Source organism: Polypterus senegalus, chromosome 4, assembly GCF_016835505.1.
Source record: "Polypterus senegalus isolate Bchr_013 chromosome 4, ASM1683550v1, whole genome shotgun sequence".
Classification (NCBI taxonomy): domain Eukaryota; kingdom Metazoa; phylum Chordata; class Cladistia; order Polypteriformes; family Polypteridae; genus Polypterus; species Polypterus senegalus.
In genome coordinates, this window is record NC_053157.1 from 202,497,390 (window position 1) to 202,515,340 (window position 17,951).

The 17,951-nt window shown below is 36.6% G+C and overlaps 1 protein-coding gene across 2 annotated transcripts in view; it reads left to right on the forward strand.

The window, feature by feature from the left end:
* Positions 1–361: 361 nt before the first annotated feature.
* Positions 362–17,951, forward strand: part of adam19a (ADAM metallopeptidase domain 19a) — a 685,152-nt gene continuing 667,562 nt past the window's right edge. For both annotated transcript variants that reach the window (XM_039751867.1, XM_039751868.1), the window contains exon 1: positions 362–676. In XM_039751867.1, coding sequence (XP_039607801.1) covers positions 526–676 — 151 coding nt within the window. In that variant the 5' untranslated portion in view covers positions 362–525. The remainder of the gene's footprint in view (positions 677–17,951) is intronic.

The window sequence follows — 17,951 nt, forward strand, 5'->3', positions numbered from 1 at the left end:
AGTAAAAGACTCATCCCACGACAGGACTCCCAAGCTCAGCTGCTGCTCCCCAAGAGGCTGACAAGGGTTATCGTAATGTCCTAAAGCAGGCATGGATCTCTTCTTTGGAAATGAGTTTGCCACCAGCTGGGGAAAGAAAATGGAATATATAGCTGGGATTTCGTATGTCAAAACACCGTAGACAGGGGTGGGGGGCTGGGGTGCGAACGTGTAATTGGATCTCTGACAAAAATAAACATATTACCTCCAGTGGGCTCAGTAACCGCTCAGTGATTGAAACCGCTACATACACTGTTAAGCTCGAAGAAGGTTATAAAATTGCATTCAGGAGCGAGCGCAGAAATCTGAAGAGCCTGCCGATATCCGGCCCTGGCGGGAGGCGCTGACGCGGAGCCCCAAGTAGTGCGCCGCTCCACTCCGAGCTCCAGTCCGCTCTTTCGCGCTTTCCTGCCTCCGTTCACTTAAAGCGGCAGCGCCGCCGACTAGGTACTCAGAGAACGGATAACGGTACTTGGAGGAACCGGGATGTGCAACGAAAAGGGGCCGAAATACGGCCAAGTGCGTCCGGCGGCATGCAGGCGTGCTGTGGAGCTGCTTGTGCTGCTGGCAGTTCTGGAGACCGGGCTTGGGAATCGCCGAACCGGAGGAAGACATGTAGAAGGAAAAAGAGAACGAGGTCAGTGGGGCTTCTAACGGATTCTAGCGGTAGACAGCCTCTTCAAAGTTTTCGGAGGAAAGTGGACAAGCGTGTGTGCGCGCGCGTGCTTTTGGGCATGGCACACTTCTTTTTTGCGATGTGCACTTTTTGACCGTTGCCGTTCTCATCTTAGCTTTGCGATTATAGACGATCTACTTACCTTAGCTTCACATTTCTGAAGCGCAGAGATCCAATTGACTGATGCCAACCTAACAGGACAGTTAAGCCGGTAACATTATAGGCTTACTAACTTATTGTAAGGAAAACAGAAACCATTGAAGTCATCGGTCATACATGATCTTTTACTCTCTGAGAATGCCTTGATTTTCGCTCCGCTGTCAAAGTTGCCGAGTGCAGAGGAGCTCACGGGGCGCAATAGTTTGTTCACAGTGACGGGCTCTGGGTTTACACGTCGTGAAGACCGTTAGCTAAGAGAAGTAAAGGATTTTTGCCAAATGATTACATGAGTTTTTAAGGTATAATGTCGAATGCAATAGAAAATAGCTGATCTTTTAAATTGCTCTGTAAACTTATGGAGCGCTATTGCGCGATCACAATTGATGGTGTCATCTATCTATCTATCTATCTATCTATCTATCTATCTATCTATCTATCTATCTATCTATCTATCTATCTATCTATCTATCTATCTGGTCGTGTGACAGCCAGGACGAAGTTTTGCAACGCATTGATAAAAACAGAAACTGCACCGCTTTGCTGTGATTTTGTCACCACCACTGTACATTTTGTTTCTGGGTTTCTATGTGAAACGTGCCCTGCAATTAACTGAAGCGTCGTACGGAGCTGCTTTCCTACCTTGAGTTCTATACGTATCTGCCGGGAGGCAAGAAAATGGATGGATATCAAAGATTCTAGCATTAAGGCAAAATAATACACTTAAGTGTAAGATTATGATACAGGATCCTGTTGTTTCCTGCTGCACTTTTTATAATATAATAGAGTAACCCTTCAAGTTTTGTTTTTATTGTTGTGCTTTTGTTGTTGACTGTTTGTTGACCAGGTGCTAACTATGAGTGATAATGATTTTGTATCTTTTTATGTGATTCATTTTTTGTGCTGGCTTCTAAAATAATTACCACTAGACTTCATTTTAATAATTTTATTATCTTATCTGTCTAACAATAACATATAAATAAGTTAATGAGTGTTATACTGAATTAGATTATAGCATATTTTCTTAACAAAAACGCTTCCATCTTTTTCATTAGTACAATTAAAAATTGGCATTGAAAAAAATTCGAAACAATAAAGAGATATATGCATCTTTCTTATTCATTTTACATATAGTTTTTTCCTTGGTCTTGATCTCTGTCAGTTACAATAAAGCAAAAAAAAAAACAAAACAAAACAGGACATATTCAAATGAATTAACAATTATAGAAATCTTAATTTAGCATGAACTCAACAGGTTAAGCAAATGGATGGATAAGTTCATTCATGTCATTCAGTCATCTAATATCTTCTTATTTTCCTTTGAATCCTTCCATCTTTGATTATTCAATCTTGAATATTTGATTACTCAATAATGTGATTTGTTCAGGGCAGAGTTTCATATGTTTATCAGAAACTTTTTCCACTAGATTCAAATGTCATATTATTTGGTTAATTGACAACTCTGAATTATCCCAGTGCTTATGACTAGCGCCCATTGATAGAGTAACATTTTATCCAGGAGTGATGTCTGTTTTGTTTCTACCACTGCCAGTGTGGGAATTATCTAGGGACTCTGCATTATATAAATATATATATATAATTGTGTCACATAAAGAAAATAAACTAAAGCATATGTGGTTTTATCTAATTTAGATTATAACATAACTTATAACATAACCCTGTTAATTCAGGGTCACTGCTCAGGACATTATCAAATTATATACAGTATGCTATACTTTCTGTATAATTATTGGTAAATCAATTGCTATTTTGCAAGTACCTTTATTTCATTGTGATGTTAACTCCCTTTATAATACTTTCAAATGAATCTGCTCATTTTCTGAAATTGCTTTTACAGGATTAAAGCAAAACAGAGTGTGTGTGCAAGGCAAAAATCATTTCTGGATGGATAGCCAGACTTTTGTAGTAAACACTGACACATTTATCCACACTAACTCAAACAGACCAAATCTGGACGCACCAATTAAACTAAGCTGCTCATTTCTGGGAATGTGGATGCAAACCTGAGTACCCATTGAAAATGCACATAAACAAATGGAAAGCATGCAATGACAGTGACAGGACTGGGACGTAATCCAGGTCTTGTGAGACATCAGTTAGAGGGCCATATTACAGTACAAAGTGAATGTACATATGAAATTATTTACTTGTAAACAATTTGAAACATGGTGTTTTATATGAATGCAGTGAAAATATAAACTGTGATTTCTTGCCTTATGTCTTAACTCTCAAGTGATACTTGTTATTGGGTGCTATGCTTTTCTCATGTTTGGGTTCATTCACACATGCTTTATAAATCACTTTGGCAGTCATGTACCCTAAATGAATAAACAAATAAATATTCCTTTAAATTTATGTAAAAAAGCAAAGTTATTTCCAAGCAGAAGAACCTTCATTGATATAATAAAAAACAATTCTCTGATAGCATTACACCAAAATGAAGATTATAACAATGAGTCTACAATCATAAAATAAGCAAATGGTTAGCTTTTAAGTGGATCGCTTAATTCCTTATTAATAAATGGAAATATTTCACTACTGCGTACTCTGTCCTTATCATGATATATCAGTTTTAATACAAGGAAATAAGTTATAATGCTTTATTGACTCAATTTTTAATGTCAAGTGAAGCATAGAAAGGCTTAAGCCTTAAACACTTTTCATGTGCATTATCCTGCTCATTGGCTTATTGTCGTCACCCCATTCATCAAGCCGGCACCTTTCTCATTTACATTCTATCCCTCTTTGAAAATGAGATGTGTTCAGTGATTAATTTGTAATCTTTTAAGTGTTGAAAATTAGGAAATAAATACATGCATGAAACAACAAAGAGTTATGCATGAATTATATTATTATATATATATTTGTGCTTTGTTTTCTGTGTGGAGTTTGTACGGTCTCTGCATTTCTGTGAGGAATTTCCTCTCACATCCTCAAACAGCAAATTAGGTTGATAGAAGACTCTAAATTTGTGCTAGTGAGCATGGCTGTGTTATATTATATTATATTATATTATATTATATTATATTATATTATATTATATTATATTATATTACAATACAATATAATACAGGTGGCACTGTGGTAGCCATACATAGTAAAGCCACCATATAGTAAAGAGTCCAGGGTTTGTGTCACAGATCATCCTTGCGTGATGTCTGCATGTTCTCCCTGTGTCTGCATGGGTTTCCTCCGTGTGTTCCTATTTCTTCCCTCTGTCCAAAGACATGCAGATGAACTGAACTGGCGAAACTAATTTGGCCATAGTGGGTGTTTGGTGTGTGGGTATGTGTGTTTGTCCTGTGATGGACTGGTGCCCTGTCCAGGGTTTGTTCCTGCATTACACCCTGAACTACTTGGGATAGGCCTTGGCAAAAAGATACCATGTTCTGGATTAAATGGATTAGAAAATGACTTGACATAATATAATAAAATATAATATTTGCATAATTACTTTTCATTGCTGCCATATTAAAAAATAGAGGGCTTCCTGCTATAACACTGCAATTTCCAATTGGGATCCTATCTATCTATCTATCTATCTATCTATCTATCTATCTATCTATCTATCTATCTATCTATCTATCTATCTATCTATCTATCTATCATGTAGTGTGTTATCTATCTATCTATCTATCTATCTATCTATCTATCTATCTATCTATCTATCTATCTATCTATCTATCTATCTATCATCTATCTATCTATCTATCTATCTATCTATCTATCTATCTATCTATCTATCTATCTATCTAGTTGCCTAATGCTGGGGAGCTCACGAGGCACAATAGTTTGTACACAGTGAAGGGCTCTAGGATTACAGATTCAGATTTTTGAATCAGCCAAAATAATACAATTTTTAGGGTGCAATGTCAAATGCAATAGAATATGGCTGATCTTTTAAACTGCTCTGTAAACTTATGGAGCGCTATTGTACGATCAAAATTGGTGGTGTCATCTATCTATCTATCTATCTATCTATCTATCTATCTATCTATCTATCTATCTATCTATCTATCTATCTATCTATCTATCTTAATGTAGAAAAACATGTTCCTGAAATAGATGGGTAAATATTATGTAACAAATAATATTAGTCATTGCAATTATAAGCTTTTTATCCTATTCAGTACTTACATTTTAAGGCAATATTATCATTAATTTAAAAAAAAATAAGTGTTTAATGTTTCTGTATAAAAAATAGTAAAAATTGGAAGTTTTATTTGCAGTATTTATCTTTTATTATTTTAAGTATCATAAGAAAATATATTTCTCTGTCCAGGCTCCAACTAAGCACAGATACTCTCCTTCCTAACTTGAGAAGCACTCTGTGGACCTTAATGCAAAGGACTGGAATCCCACTTTGAGCATTTTATCCATCCCATGATATGATGGGTCAACTCTGTTAAAATGGCTGTTATGAGGAATTCATTAATACTGTATAACTTTAGGCAGGCTTTTCATCAGTCCTTTGAGTAACTATACACCCAATGCTATATTTTTGTAAAGGGTAACTATTCAGTCTGCATACGGGGCGCAGTTACATTTGATTCCCCAGCTCACTGACAAACAGGTGTAAAATTAATAAATAAAATGCTCTGCAGCACAGTATGTTGTGACTGTCTGCTCCAATTAATTGCTGAGTGCACTGTACTTACAGCAGCAAAAGACGGAGCATTACAAATGTGAATGATATTTAAGCAGGGAGTGTGCAAGCAAGCAGATGGGAAGTCTACAGGGCGCTTACAACTTTGCAGTGACTGAGATGGAATGTTTCAGCCAACTGCTTTTGGTCAGCAATTAAAGTCTATCTGTACAAAGAAAACAGCCTCTTTATTTTATAATGCAAATAATACATACAGTATAGGAAAAGAGAATTATTGCTAAATGGGTTTTTGCAGGCGACCTAAGATATAAACTTTTTTAAGCAATCAATGGTCTGTTTCATTTTTTTTCTACCAGAAATGATTGAACACTCTACAAGTGACCAGGAAATATCTGCCTGATAACTCTGCTTTAACCATCTCGTGATATGATCATTGCTTTCCTCTGAAAGTGACTTTGGGTCCTTTGTAGAGACTTCACAGCCTCATCATCTTCACTGCTAAGACTTTCTGGCAAAGCATTTGTTTACTTTTGCTTTTTGACTTTTGCTTCTCCAAGATCTTGTTGTTTTAAATTGAAAACACTTTTGTGTGTTTTCAAAAATAAGCCTTAAACATCTAAAACATGAGACAGATGATTAAAGTGAGTGAAGCAAACACAGTTTGTTTATGCATTGATTCCGTGTAAGTTTTGCTTTGTACCAATAACTAAAGTTTATTTCTTGTTCACACCGACAAACATGATAGCTTAATTGGTCGCTGTAAATTTTCCCAAAGCGAGTATCTCCTGTGATGGAGTCGTATTCAGGCCAGAGCTGTTTCCTGCCTTGTCCCAGATACTGCTGGGATTTGCTCTGGTTAAGTTCAATCCTGTTATGGAAGGCCTGTTTGGGATATGAAAAGACAGACCGCTGAAACAGACTCTAGGGGGCCCACAGATTCCAGCTAAACACAGGTCTTGTACTTGTTTACCAAATTGTATGGCTTGTCCATTTAACCATCTGAATACCTCCTCCTAATTCTCTCTCTCCCATCCTGATCATCTCCACATGCCTCACTTTCTCTCTACCAGTAAGTTGTATGAAGTAATCATTTAACTGAGGTATCTTTTCAGAACGTGGTAATTACTTGTATGCCTTAGCCTGGGATTAAATCATTTCAACAAAGTGCTCTGTTTTTGTTCCAGGATTTTTTTGCAAGATTGATTATATATTTACAGTGGATACAGAAAATATTCAGCACCCTCCACTTTCTGCACACTTTATTGTGTTGTAGATATAATTTTACATTGATCAATTTGACATTTTTGCCCATCAATGTACACTCAAAAACCCATAATGACAACGGTGAAAACATGTTTTCAGAAAAGTCTGCAAATTCATTAAAAGAAATCTCTCATTCATATTAAGCATACAGACCCTTTGATATGGCACTCCAATGGTTTAATTATCTTTGAAGTGTGTCTAGAACTTGGTTGGAGTTCACCTGTGGCAAATTGAGATGATCGGACATCATTTAGAAAGGCACCTCAAACTGCCTGTCAGAAGAAAAACCAAGGCAAAAAGTCCAAGGAACTCTCTGTAGAACTTTGCAATCAAATTGTGCTGAGGCATAGATTAGGGCAAGGGATTAAAACTATTTGTAAAGCTTTGAATATTCCCCAGGAGCATAGTGGCCTCAATAATTCTAAAATGGAAATAGTTTGGAACCTCCAGTACTCTCCAAGTCAAGAGGGACCTTGTGAAGATGAAGGTGACCAAGAGCTCAATGGTCATTATAACAGAGTTCAGAAGTCTTCTACTAAGAAAGAAAATGGAAGGAGGATCATCAATCAGCCATTTGTGGTAGAGGGGCTAGACAGGACAGGTGCCACTCTTAAGTAAAAGGCATAGGATGGCATACTCTAAATACCGGCCACGACCAGTTACTGCTCATCATCTACCCAATGCCATCCTTGTGGTGAAGCATGATAGTGGAAGCATCATGCTGTTTGCATGTAGCCATCAGACTGGGGTGACAATTCACCTTTCAACATGACAATAAGCTGAAACAACTGGAGTGACTTTGGGATAAATCTCTTACTGTTCTTGAGTGGCCTAGCCAAAGCCCTGACTTAAATCCCATATATGCCTCTGTGTAGAGATCTGAACATGGCAGTTTATAGACATTTCCCATTCAATCCAACAGAGTTTGAGAGGACCTGCCAAAAAAAAAAAATGGGATAAGCTGCCAAGATTCAGGTGTACAAAGCTTGTAAAGTCTGACCCAAAAGAACCATCAATGGAGGTTCAACAAAGCACTGAATTAAGGGACTATAAATGAGACATTTCAATTTTGCATTTTTTATACATTTGCAAACCTTTCTGTAAACAAGTTTACACTTTGTCACTATGGTTATTTAGTGTAAATTGATGGGTAAATATGGCAAATTTATTCATTTAAAATTAAATCTACAACACAATAAAGTGTATAAAAAGTGAAGGTGTCTGAATACTTTCTGAATCCACTGCACAGGGCTAAGCGTACTGCTTCTGTCCTCCTTGCATTACTGCACACGCAGTTGAGCCCCAGTATCACTTCCTTGGGTCTCCCTGATATCAACCTGTTTGGTCCGATGAGTAGAGCTGTCCCCCAATATCTGTGTTGGATGCTGCCAATACTGGGGCTTGCTTATTTACACCGGCTTCTTGATTGATTCTGGTAGAGGTTCTCTTGCTTTCAGTATGGTTTCTCCTTGGAAAATCTCTCTCTGGCGCCCCCTTGCAGACCATTTTATTAGGGACAAATGTATTCCAGCTTGAAAACTTTCTTTAATGAGTCATGCTTTACAAATACCGATTATTATGTCTCAGTCTATGAGTCAAATGTGAGATTTAATTCAGCAGCCTTGTGTTTCGCTGAGCAACTCCATAGCTGCCTACCTTATTGTCACACAACTTTAGAATGGCAAAACAGCACAATAGCTGTGCATCAGTGCGCTTGTAACTGTGCTCCATTTGTGCCAAGATCATGCGTGTCTGTGATTTCCATCTGCCAGTCCAGTTGTGTGTACTTTCTTTCTTTTCCTAAGCAATTCTTTCCTATTTAGGGATGGTTGAAATGTTGCATTTAAAAGTGACAGTGATAAATAGCATCTTTCCTTTAAATCACAGCACAAAACTTTTCTGATTTAAATGCATACAGTGAGGCTGCCTGATGCTTAACTTGTTGTGACACTAGAAAAAAAGCATCTCACTTTGAGCCAACGCACATGTAAATTAGCTTGCCACTGTCTTGTTGAGATTGTTTTTGACCCTGACGTGTTAGAAAATTAAAGAATACAATTAAAGATCCAGAATCTTTCCTATGTAAATGGTAACTTCCATTATTTTTAGAGTGTCACTAAGGTGGGGGAAATGCAAAGACTGCACGAGAAACCTTCTTTCAGTTAAAATAGTTTAGCAAAAACTTCAAACTGTATTAGTCTCACAATAAGATACAGGTAAAAATCTTGATTTTTTTTAACTGTACATTTTATTTAAAACAGTTTTGTTGTTATTGCACCTTTTTTTTTTTGTTTAATCATCATTTTTATTTAGTTCATTGCTTTGAAGGGATACAATGCATTTTCTCTACAATAGGTGTACTGTAAAGCAGGCTCTCTAGCACTCATTCACACTGGACCACCCACCTCAATAGCATATCTCTAGATCTTGGGAGGAAACTGGAGCCAAGAAAAATCTTATCCAATTCTGAGAAGAAACCTTGGTGACTCAGATTATGATTATTAATTTAACAATCTACAATATGACAAAATACTGATGCCTTAAAGCAACATGTGTGGTCAGTATGGAATTGGTGTAATTAGGTAGCTTGGCTTTGGTGACGCAATTGAAAGAGGAAGTGCGAGTGTTAGACACACGAGGAGGAGAAACGGCATAGGAAGCACACTGGGAGAGTCGACTTCAAAGACAAGAAGTATAAAAGATGATGAGAAAGGTACCTCAAAAACAATGATGGAGTCTGAGAAGAAGGCTTATGGGAATGCACTCGAGACAAGGAACGCAGGTGAAGAGAGGTTCAAACACACACAAATAGAGAGGGAAGGTGCTGAAGGCACACGTAGGACAAGAAATATCATATCACTATCACAGAGAGATGCATACTTCACAAGGGAAATCACTAGGCATAGGGTTCAAACCAGGATGCTTAATCCATAAGGTGGCAGGCAGTGACATACTACCATAATAATAATAATAATAATAATAGCTACTAACATAATTGGTCTAGGATGATTGAGTGTCAAAGCTTTCTACCTTGCAAGATTAGTTTCCATTTTATACAATCTTTTAGTGAAGAAGCTACACCGAACCATGAGTGAATCAACTGAGTAAATTGATCTTTAGAGACCTCATTATTAGACCATGGAGTACTCTGCTGAAAAAAACAAAAACACAGCAAATCACTGTACTATACACAGTTATTGTGAACTAACATGTGAATCTGGTTGAAGCCATGCTGAATACCAAGGTTATTATAGTTTTGTGTTTTTATATTTGTTTTTATTTCTGTATTATTTCTGATCTTTCTTGGAAATTCAGTTTAGTTTTAGTTTTACTTCATCATCTATTTTTAGTTTTAGTTTAGTTTTTAGTTCACAAAGACATTTCTGTTTTATTTTATATATATTTGTTTCAGTTTTAGTTATAGTAAGCAAAGTATGGTTATAGAATTATTATGGAGCTTGGCTTTGTGCTGCATTCAGACAAAACTGTACATTTAATGGATTTGGATATTATATTTGTTTAATGGTAGTAGAATCTTAATGGTGTGCCCTGTTAAAACAAGGAAATACCAAACTAGATATTGAAAATGAAAAAAATGCATACAATTTTATAATTTCAAAGTTTTCTATTTTTTGATCATTTGTGACGAACAAATATGTAGTTTTCATCCTTTTTTTGCCAAGAAGCATATTGCAAGCCAATTTGTCATGAAATGTAGGTGCATTTTAAGGTTTGTAGGGGTTTTACACTTAAAGTCAACTGTACACAACATATTTTGCTCCACTGATGTAGTATTTAAAAAACTCCCATATGTGGCTTTGTCCTTTTTTACCAGCCATGTTGATTTCTGATGCCATCTTGGTCACATAAACGTTATAGAGAGAATTTTGCCACTTTCGGGCCTTAAAACTTATCAAAAAACCCATAAAATATATTATTCTGTATTATTCTGTATGACAAATATAATTATGAACAGTATGAGCAGTAGCTCAGTCGGTAGAGCGGGTTGTCCAGCATTCGGAGGGTCGCAGGTTCGATCCTGGCTCCCGGCATGAGAATGCAGCTGTTGTGTCCTTGGGCAAGACACTTAACCTACCTTGGCTGCTGGTGGTGGTCGGAAGGATTGGTGGCGCCAGTGTTCGGCAGCCTCACTTCTGTCAGTGTGCCCCAGGGCAGCTGTGGCTACATAGTAGCTTATCATCACCAGCGTGTGAATGGGTGAATGACTGTTGTGTTGTAAAGCGCCTAGGGGGGTTCTTGAACTCTAGTTAGGTGCTATATCAAATACAGGCCATTTACCATCATTGGGGGGCTTGATTATTAAAGAGCTCTTGGGTTTGAATCAGCTGTATTGAGGGAAACATAGAAAAACTAGTATGACATGGTGTTGGCTTAGGGGTAGCCAAGACTTGAATAGCCAGTGAACAAGAACAGCAAGCAGTCCGTGAGCAAAGAGCAAGAGCAGGCAATAGATGTGTGGATAGCCTCAGAAATGACAGCAAAACAACATCTGAGATTATGAGCAATGTATATATATAATGTATATCCTTTAATCCATTTTCATGTCCTGAGGAAGATCGCAGGAAAGCGAGGAGCCTAGTATTAGGAATATGACAAAATGAGTATGATCCGTCAAGTATCTATTTTGAGAAAGAGAGATTGAAAAAAGAGAGAAAAATAATTTAAAACATAATTCTCCAGCCAAATTATTTTCACAGTATCAGGTATTTTCAGTAAAAGTAAAAGATAATTCATAATAAATTAAACATAAATAAAAACACATTAGCAAGCTTAGTTTTTCACCAGTTTGCAGCCTCTCTTAACTTTTGCCGGTCTACTAATAAACTTTATTTGTAGTTCATTAGAGACACAGCCAAATGAGTTATTTTATGCGGATTATATCACCTAAATGTGCAGTATGGAATTTTGCTTAATGTGTGCTGCTGTACTTCCTGTATGTTGGGTTAATTCATAATTGCAGGTAACGTACCATCACTAATGAACAAACTGAAATTCTATAAGGGATCATCAGTATCTGATTCTTCTGTCATGAGCCCTGGAGATCAGTGTACAGCAGTTTTGGAAGATGCCCAGCACTCTGGGGATGCACACTCATTCAGAGGATGCATCGTCATTTACTGGGTGAGCAAAATCAATACCTTGGTATGTTTCACTAACACTGGATTTATGATGCTGTCACTGTCAAATTCGTTAGAATTATCAGTATTATAATGCAGTAAATCACTTTCTTCTTTACATGCATTGCTCGAATGTATTCAAATTACCGCAAATGCATTGTTAACTGTTCACTGGATGACGTTTTGAGGGTGGGTTGCGGTGTGAGAGTTATCTCAGAGATAACAGGGAACAAGGTTAAAGAAGATATGATCAGCCAGCCTAGTGGCAGGAATATTTATTTAAAAAACAAGTGAGAAGTGTTTATTAATAGATTTTGTTTAATTTTGCAGCGGCTGCATTTCCTGTGAAAGTTAGTCTTTCAGCTGCACTAATAGTTTTGTTTCATTTATTTTTTAATTTTGGTTTGGTTATTAATTTGAATTTAGTATACAAAAATGCTTTTTATTAATTGTTTTTGTCTTATTTTAATTTTTGTTACCTATTATAAGCTTGGTGTATATAATACAAATAAGACTGTTTAGAGTGACAATCCACATATCAATCTGAAATCTGAATTTATGTTAGGTTGACAGGTTGAATGAACCCAATCATTTGGTTTTAGTCTTATGCGCATTTTGTAACAAGTAGTCTAATCAAAAAATTTAAAGAGTGTTCATGAAATGTACAGCAATTTCTTGCTATGCTCACAAAAATAAGCTTACTGTATTGAAGAGGAGTCTTCCATCTGGAAAAAAGGGTGTGAGATCTCCAAAAAGCCTGAAAAAGGCCTCACCCCAATGACCTTAATCCCAACTCAAGTGGCCTGCTTCTGCCTTTTCAGGCCCAAAGGGGATTTAAGCTTCAATAATAAACTTAAATGTCATTAAAATATCACAAAAGCCCCACAAGAGAAGGGATGACCGTAATCTCTCAGCTTGTATAGAAAGGGTAAACTGTAAATGGAATATTTTGTTATAAATAGCAGGCTAAACTGTAAATGAAATATTTTTATAAAGATTGGAAAATATAGCAATGCTCTAAATAGCAATAAAAGCTAAAAGAATTTGCACAACATGGCAATCCATAGCAAATATATCTCAATACACTGATCAGAACAATAATAAAAGAAAAGAAGCAATAAATATAAAAAACAGTAAATCTGAACTGAAAAGCAATACATACTGGACTCCTCAAAAAACAAGTGATCTCCAAGTCCTGAGCCTTCTCACCTGACTTAAACAGCCAATGGAAAGGCTTAGGGGTGGTAATGTTAGAGTGGCCGCACCTCCTGGGACCCCACTCACAAAAAACAGGGAACATTAGTAGATTTAAAAAACAAAGTTAACCAACAATAAACAAAAACAACAGAAATAAGATAAAAATATGTAAAATATTGACAAAAGATAGGACAAAAACAGGAATGGAACACATTAACGCATGTTAATATATAAAAGTTGCAGTGTTGCATTCAGTTGGTCATAGTAAACATTTTGTTTTAAACTTATAGTCTGTTAAAGATATGTTTTCCTGGATCACATACATAATCACATGTGAATCTGTGAAGGTAGGAAGGATGACTGTAGAATTTACAGCAATCCTGATAGCTTTTAAGAAAATAATGAAAGACTGTGTCTGTTTAGCTGTTGTATGCTATGTTATCCTTACATTGCCATTTAAGCTCAAGAAGTTTAGATTAGCACATTTGTGTTGACAAAGTAAATAACAACATTCCTAGTGGGATCTGGAATTGGTTAGCATGCTTTTTTTAGGGAAACAAACATGTGATGATCTTCCTGGGAAAACACTCTGTGAGCGCTCTACTTGCTTCCCTTGGGAATGCATGCACCCTCTCCTGGGTCAAAGGGAAGCCACGAAGCTGACACATTTTCCTGTCATTTAGTCTAAGGCAGTGAATCTCAGCCCTGTTCTAGTTGCATGGTTCTGATTATTGACATAGATGGAAGAAAAGGCACTTCCTTTCAGTTTTAGGTTTATATTTAACAGATGTAGATCTAGGAGCACCTAGCACTTGTTTGTTACCAAGCTGGGTTACTGTTGTAGATTTTATTTTAATTGTGTTCATATGAATTTCCTCAGGCTATTCTGAATTCCCACCATTGTTCAAACACAATTTTGGGTTATATTTTCTCTATGTATGCTTAGTTGTGGATATATGGCTAGGTATGCTCTACTTTGTTTTGACATCCTTGCATTTCTTTGTTAGCTGCTGGGATCATTTCTGGTTTCCCATAATCCTTTACCAGAAAAAGGTTACACAGAAAAGAGATCAATGGGAGCCTTGGCACACTCGGTTTCTATGTGTCATGCTAGGGTTTTTGCTTTTCATTTCTCCATAGTACATGAATTTAGTCTGTATGTTATTGGCATGTAATCTATCTATCTATCTATCTATCTATCTATCTATCTATCTATCTATCTATCTATCTATCTATCTATCTATCTATCTATCTATCTATCTATCTATCTATCTATCTATCTATCTATGGTTGCACTTAGGGTGGCACGGTGGCGCAGTGGCGCAGTGGTAGCACTGCTGCCTCGCAGTTAGGAGGCCCAGGTTCGCTTCCTGGGTCCTCCCTGCGTGGAGTTTGCATGTTCTCCCCGTGTCTGCGTGGGTTTCCTCTGGGCGCTCTGGTTTCCTCCCACAGTCCAAAGACATGCAGGTTAGGTGAACTGGAGATTCTAAATTGGCCTTTGTGTGTGTCCTGTGGTGGGTTGGCACCCTGCCCAGGATTAGTTCCTGCCCTGTGTTGGCTTGGATTGGCTCCAGTGGACCCCCGTGACCCTGTATTCGGATTCAGTGGTTTAGAAAATGGATGGATGGTTGCACTTTGAATGCAGGTTTAGAAAATTAATGGATGGGCACTTTGTGGTCTGTGTTATCTGAAAACTAATCATATTTTTGCAGGTTTTTTCCTATTACTGGAAGATTGGCACACCCCTCAGTTTGAAAGAGGCACAGAATAGTAGTTGTGGTTATGGCGTCATTTAGACAAAGGCAATAGCACCAATCTGGGTGGGAAGAGAGTTCATTCAGATTAATGATGATTCATTGCTGGTTATGAGGTCACCTGAAGTACAGTCTATTGATAATGAACGTATATGATTTTAATAAAGATGTCTAGCACATGAAAAGGCCAATTGCAAAACATTAACACACTATTGATTAATGAATTATATCAATTTAAAAATAAAAAATATATTAAGATGTTTGAAAGTTAGTGAATAAATCAATTTCACTAACAACATTATTCTCTTGGGTTTCCTCCACATTTTCTCTTACTTTCAAAGACATGCTACGGTTGGCTCAATGTGAATGAGTAGGAGTGTGCTGTACAATGGAGTTCAGTACTGCTTCTGCCTTACTTCAGTGGTAGCTGGGATAGTGTCCAGCTCTACCACAACAAATGTCAGGAATAAGCACATACAGAAAACAGATTGATAGACGACTAATTATGCAAGTGCAGAGCTGATCTGTTTATCCTCTTTTCCATGTAACATAGAATCATACACCACCGCATGAGGAGCTCCTGTTAGCATATAATAATTATAAGCCTTAGAACATTTCAGAAGATTTTGATGGGTGGAAGCATAGTATTAGAAACCAACTGGCCAAAAACTATTAGAACACACGGCTTCTAAGCAGGCTAATTTATTGTACAGTTTTGTGGCTGTCAGTTTTTAGTTTGTTCTGTTTTTATTTAGATCAGGTAACGGAAACAAATGCTTTGAGATTTTGGTGCTTAAAAGTACAGTACAGATAAATCTTTTTTAATAACAGAACATATAAAAAGTCTCAAATTTTCAACCTTTCATTTCCCATCATGCTCAGACGCCTGTTATGTTTATTTAGATTTATGTTTTGTGCTTTGGTTTTGGTGTTGCTTACTTTTGTAAAAAAAATTGGAAACTTTTTTTAAAGTTGCTTTGTTTCTTATATGTTTTTTTTTTTTCTTTCTTCACAATGTTGTTTTTTGTGCTCTTTAGGAGGTTGATGCTGTAAGCAAGTACAAATCTTTAACCACATAGAACCAGTTGAATGTAGCAAGCCCTGGCAGAATCAACCAGAAGACATCTGTCATTAGGTCCTTCCCTAGTCCAGTATTAGGGACTACTAAGGATTTGGGCGTTATGTTGTATTTTGTTTTCTTTTTCTTCCTCTTGTACCCTAATCCAAGACAATTCAGTATGACTCCGTATTTGTTCTTATAAGGTGAATTCATTTTTCTACATTCCAGTGTTGGGTACCCACATTAGTGTTACAGTTGTGAAAATGAACTTGTTTTGTATGGTTATTTTGGTTTGTTTTATGTTTTTTTTCATATAGAATCTGTTTGATTATTTCAAAGTGATTTGAAAGTTTTATTTTATTTCTGTTCTGTTTCTTTGTTTAGGCAGTGCGGTAAGATACATTACATAACTGCAAACATTGCATTAATCATATCATGAAATGTAATGCAACAAATATGGTGGTGATCACATTACACATTATCCCTTGTTGAACAAAGCCTATTAAACTAAAATTCAAACATATTTAGCTTCTTAACAAGTAGGCCCCTAGTGTGAGGTTTCATTTTTTGATTGTTGATCTCTTTTTTGATTTTGACTTCTAATTCTCATTTTCACATTTTGCCCTTGCGCCTGATCTTTTGCCTTTTTTGGCTCTGACCTGGTTTTCCCCATGTGACTCGGTTTCTTGCTACATTCTCCATTTCCTTGTTATCTTCTTTATTGACAGTAATCCTTTGACACCAACATGTCAGCAGGTTGATGAACATTGTCACTTGTGCCAGACGTTATCAGTTGCGCAGGTAGAATTAACATTAGGTGTATGTTCCCAGCATGAAGTAAACAAATGACAAGTACATTTTGTGAAGCGGACAGTCATGCTTATGAAACTCAATACAAAAATTCAATGATTTGGAAAAGATGCTGATTTAACAACAATGGGGTTTTTATGTGGGTGTTTATGTGAGAAACATTCTGTTCGATGAAAAAAATTCTGATGGGGTAGCTTGTGATAGAGAATCACTCAAGCTGTGGCAATGACTGCAAAAAATCTTCATTATACTGTTCATGTTGAGACCTATTGAGGAATGGAACTAAATTCTCTCACCTTTATACATTTTCTCAGATGTTCTATGTATAAAATATGTAAAGGTTTGAAATCCTACAGATTTTTTGGTGACTTTACTCTTGGCAAAAGAGCTTCTTAATGGGTGTCCAGATATAGTTTTAAACTGTGTTTCTGGGCTAAAGTGGTGATTGTTAAAGAATCTGCTTGCCATTGTAACTCCAGTCCTGATGTTTAACTCAATTCAATTTTTTGTTCTTATATATTATAATGCAATAAAGTAATAAAGTATTTGTTGAAAGTCCACAGATGCAGAGAGCAGAGAACACTTTGTAGGAATATTATGCAGAAAATAAAAATATTGTATATTTACAGTGAGAAAGTGACTCGAGGTCTTTGCTCCATGGGTTGCCAACATGTGTGTGCAACTCTGATATTCTTGTTCATTAAGATAGCAAAGAAAGTAATTCACAGCTTTTCATCACCAATCTTCATACTCATACAGTCAATAATAATCCTACCATGACAGTCATATGATGCTCTTGCTACCTGCTGTACCCCAAATATTAAAAAGTTTCATGTGAGGGACAGACTTGTTTATACTTAATGAGCTATTACACAATTGCACAAAAACCTCAATATATACCTTTATTGTTTGTAAATTAATAAGCAGTGTAATGAGTATATTCGAGGGTGTAAAATAAATCTCATAATATCTTACCTTCTGAAGGTTTTTGGTTTTGTGTCTCTACTACATCACTGTTGGGTTCAACCCTATTTTGTTAATTGCTCTATAAACTGTATGGCCTTCTCTGCTCAATGTTCTGCCATAGTGTGCTTGCGTAACATAGGGTTGCCACTACTGTGCTGAAATGTGAGGTTTCATTTATTTAGCATTTATCTAGTAATATTTATGCCTTACACAGACATGCACTCACACATACAGACACACCGGGACCTCTCTGCTGATGAAACAG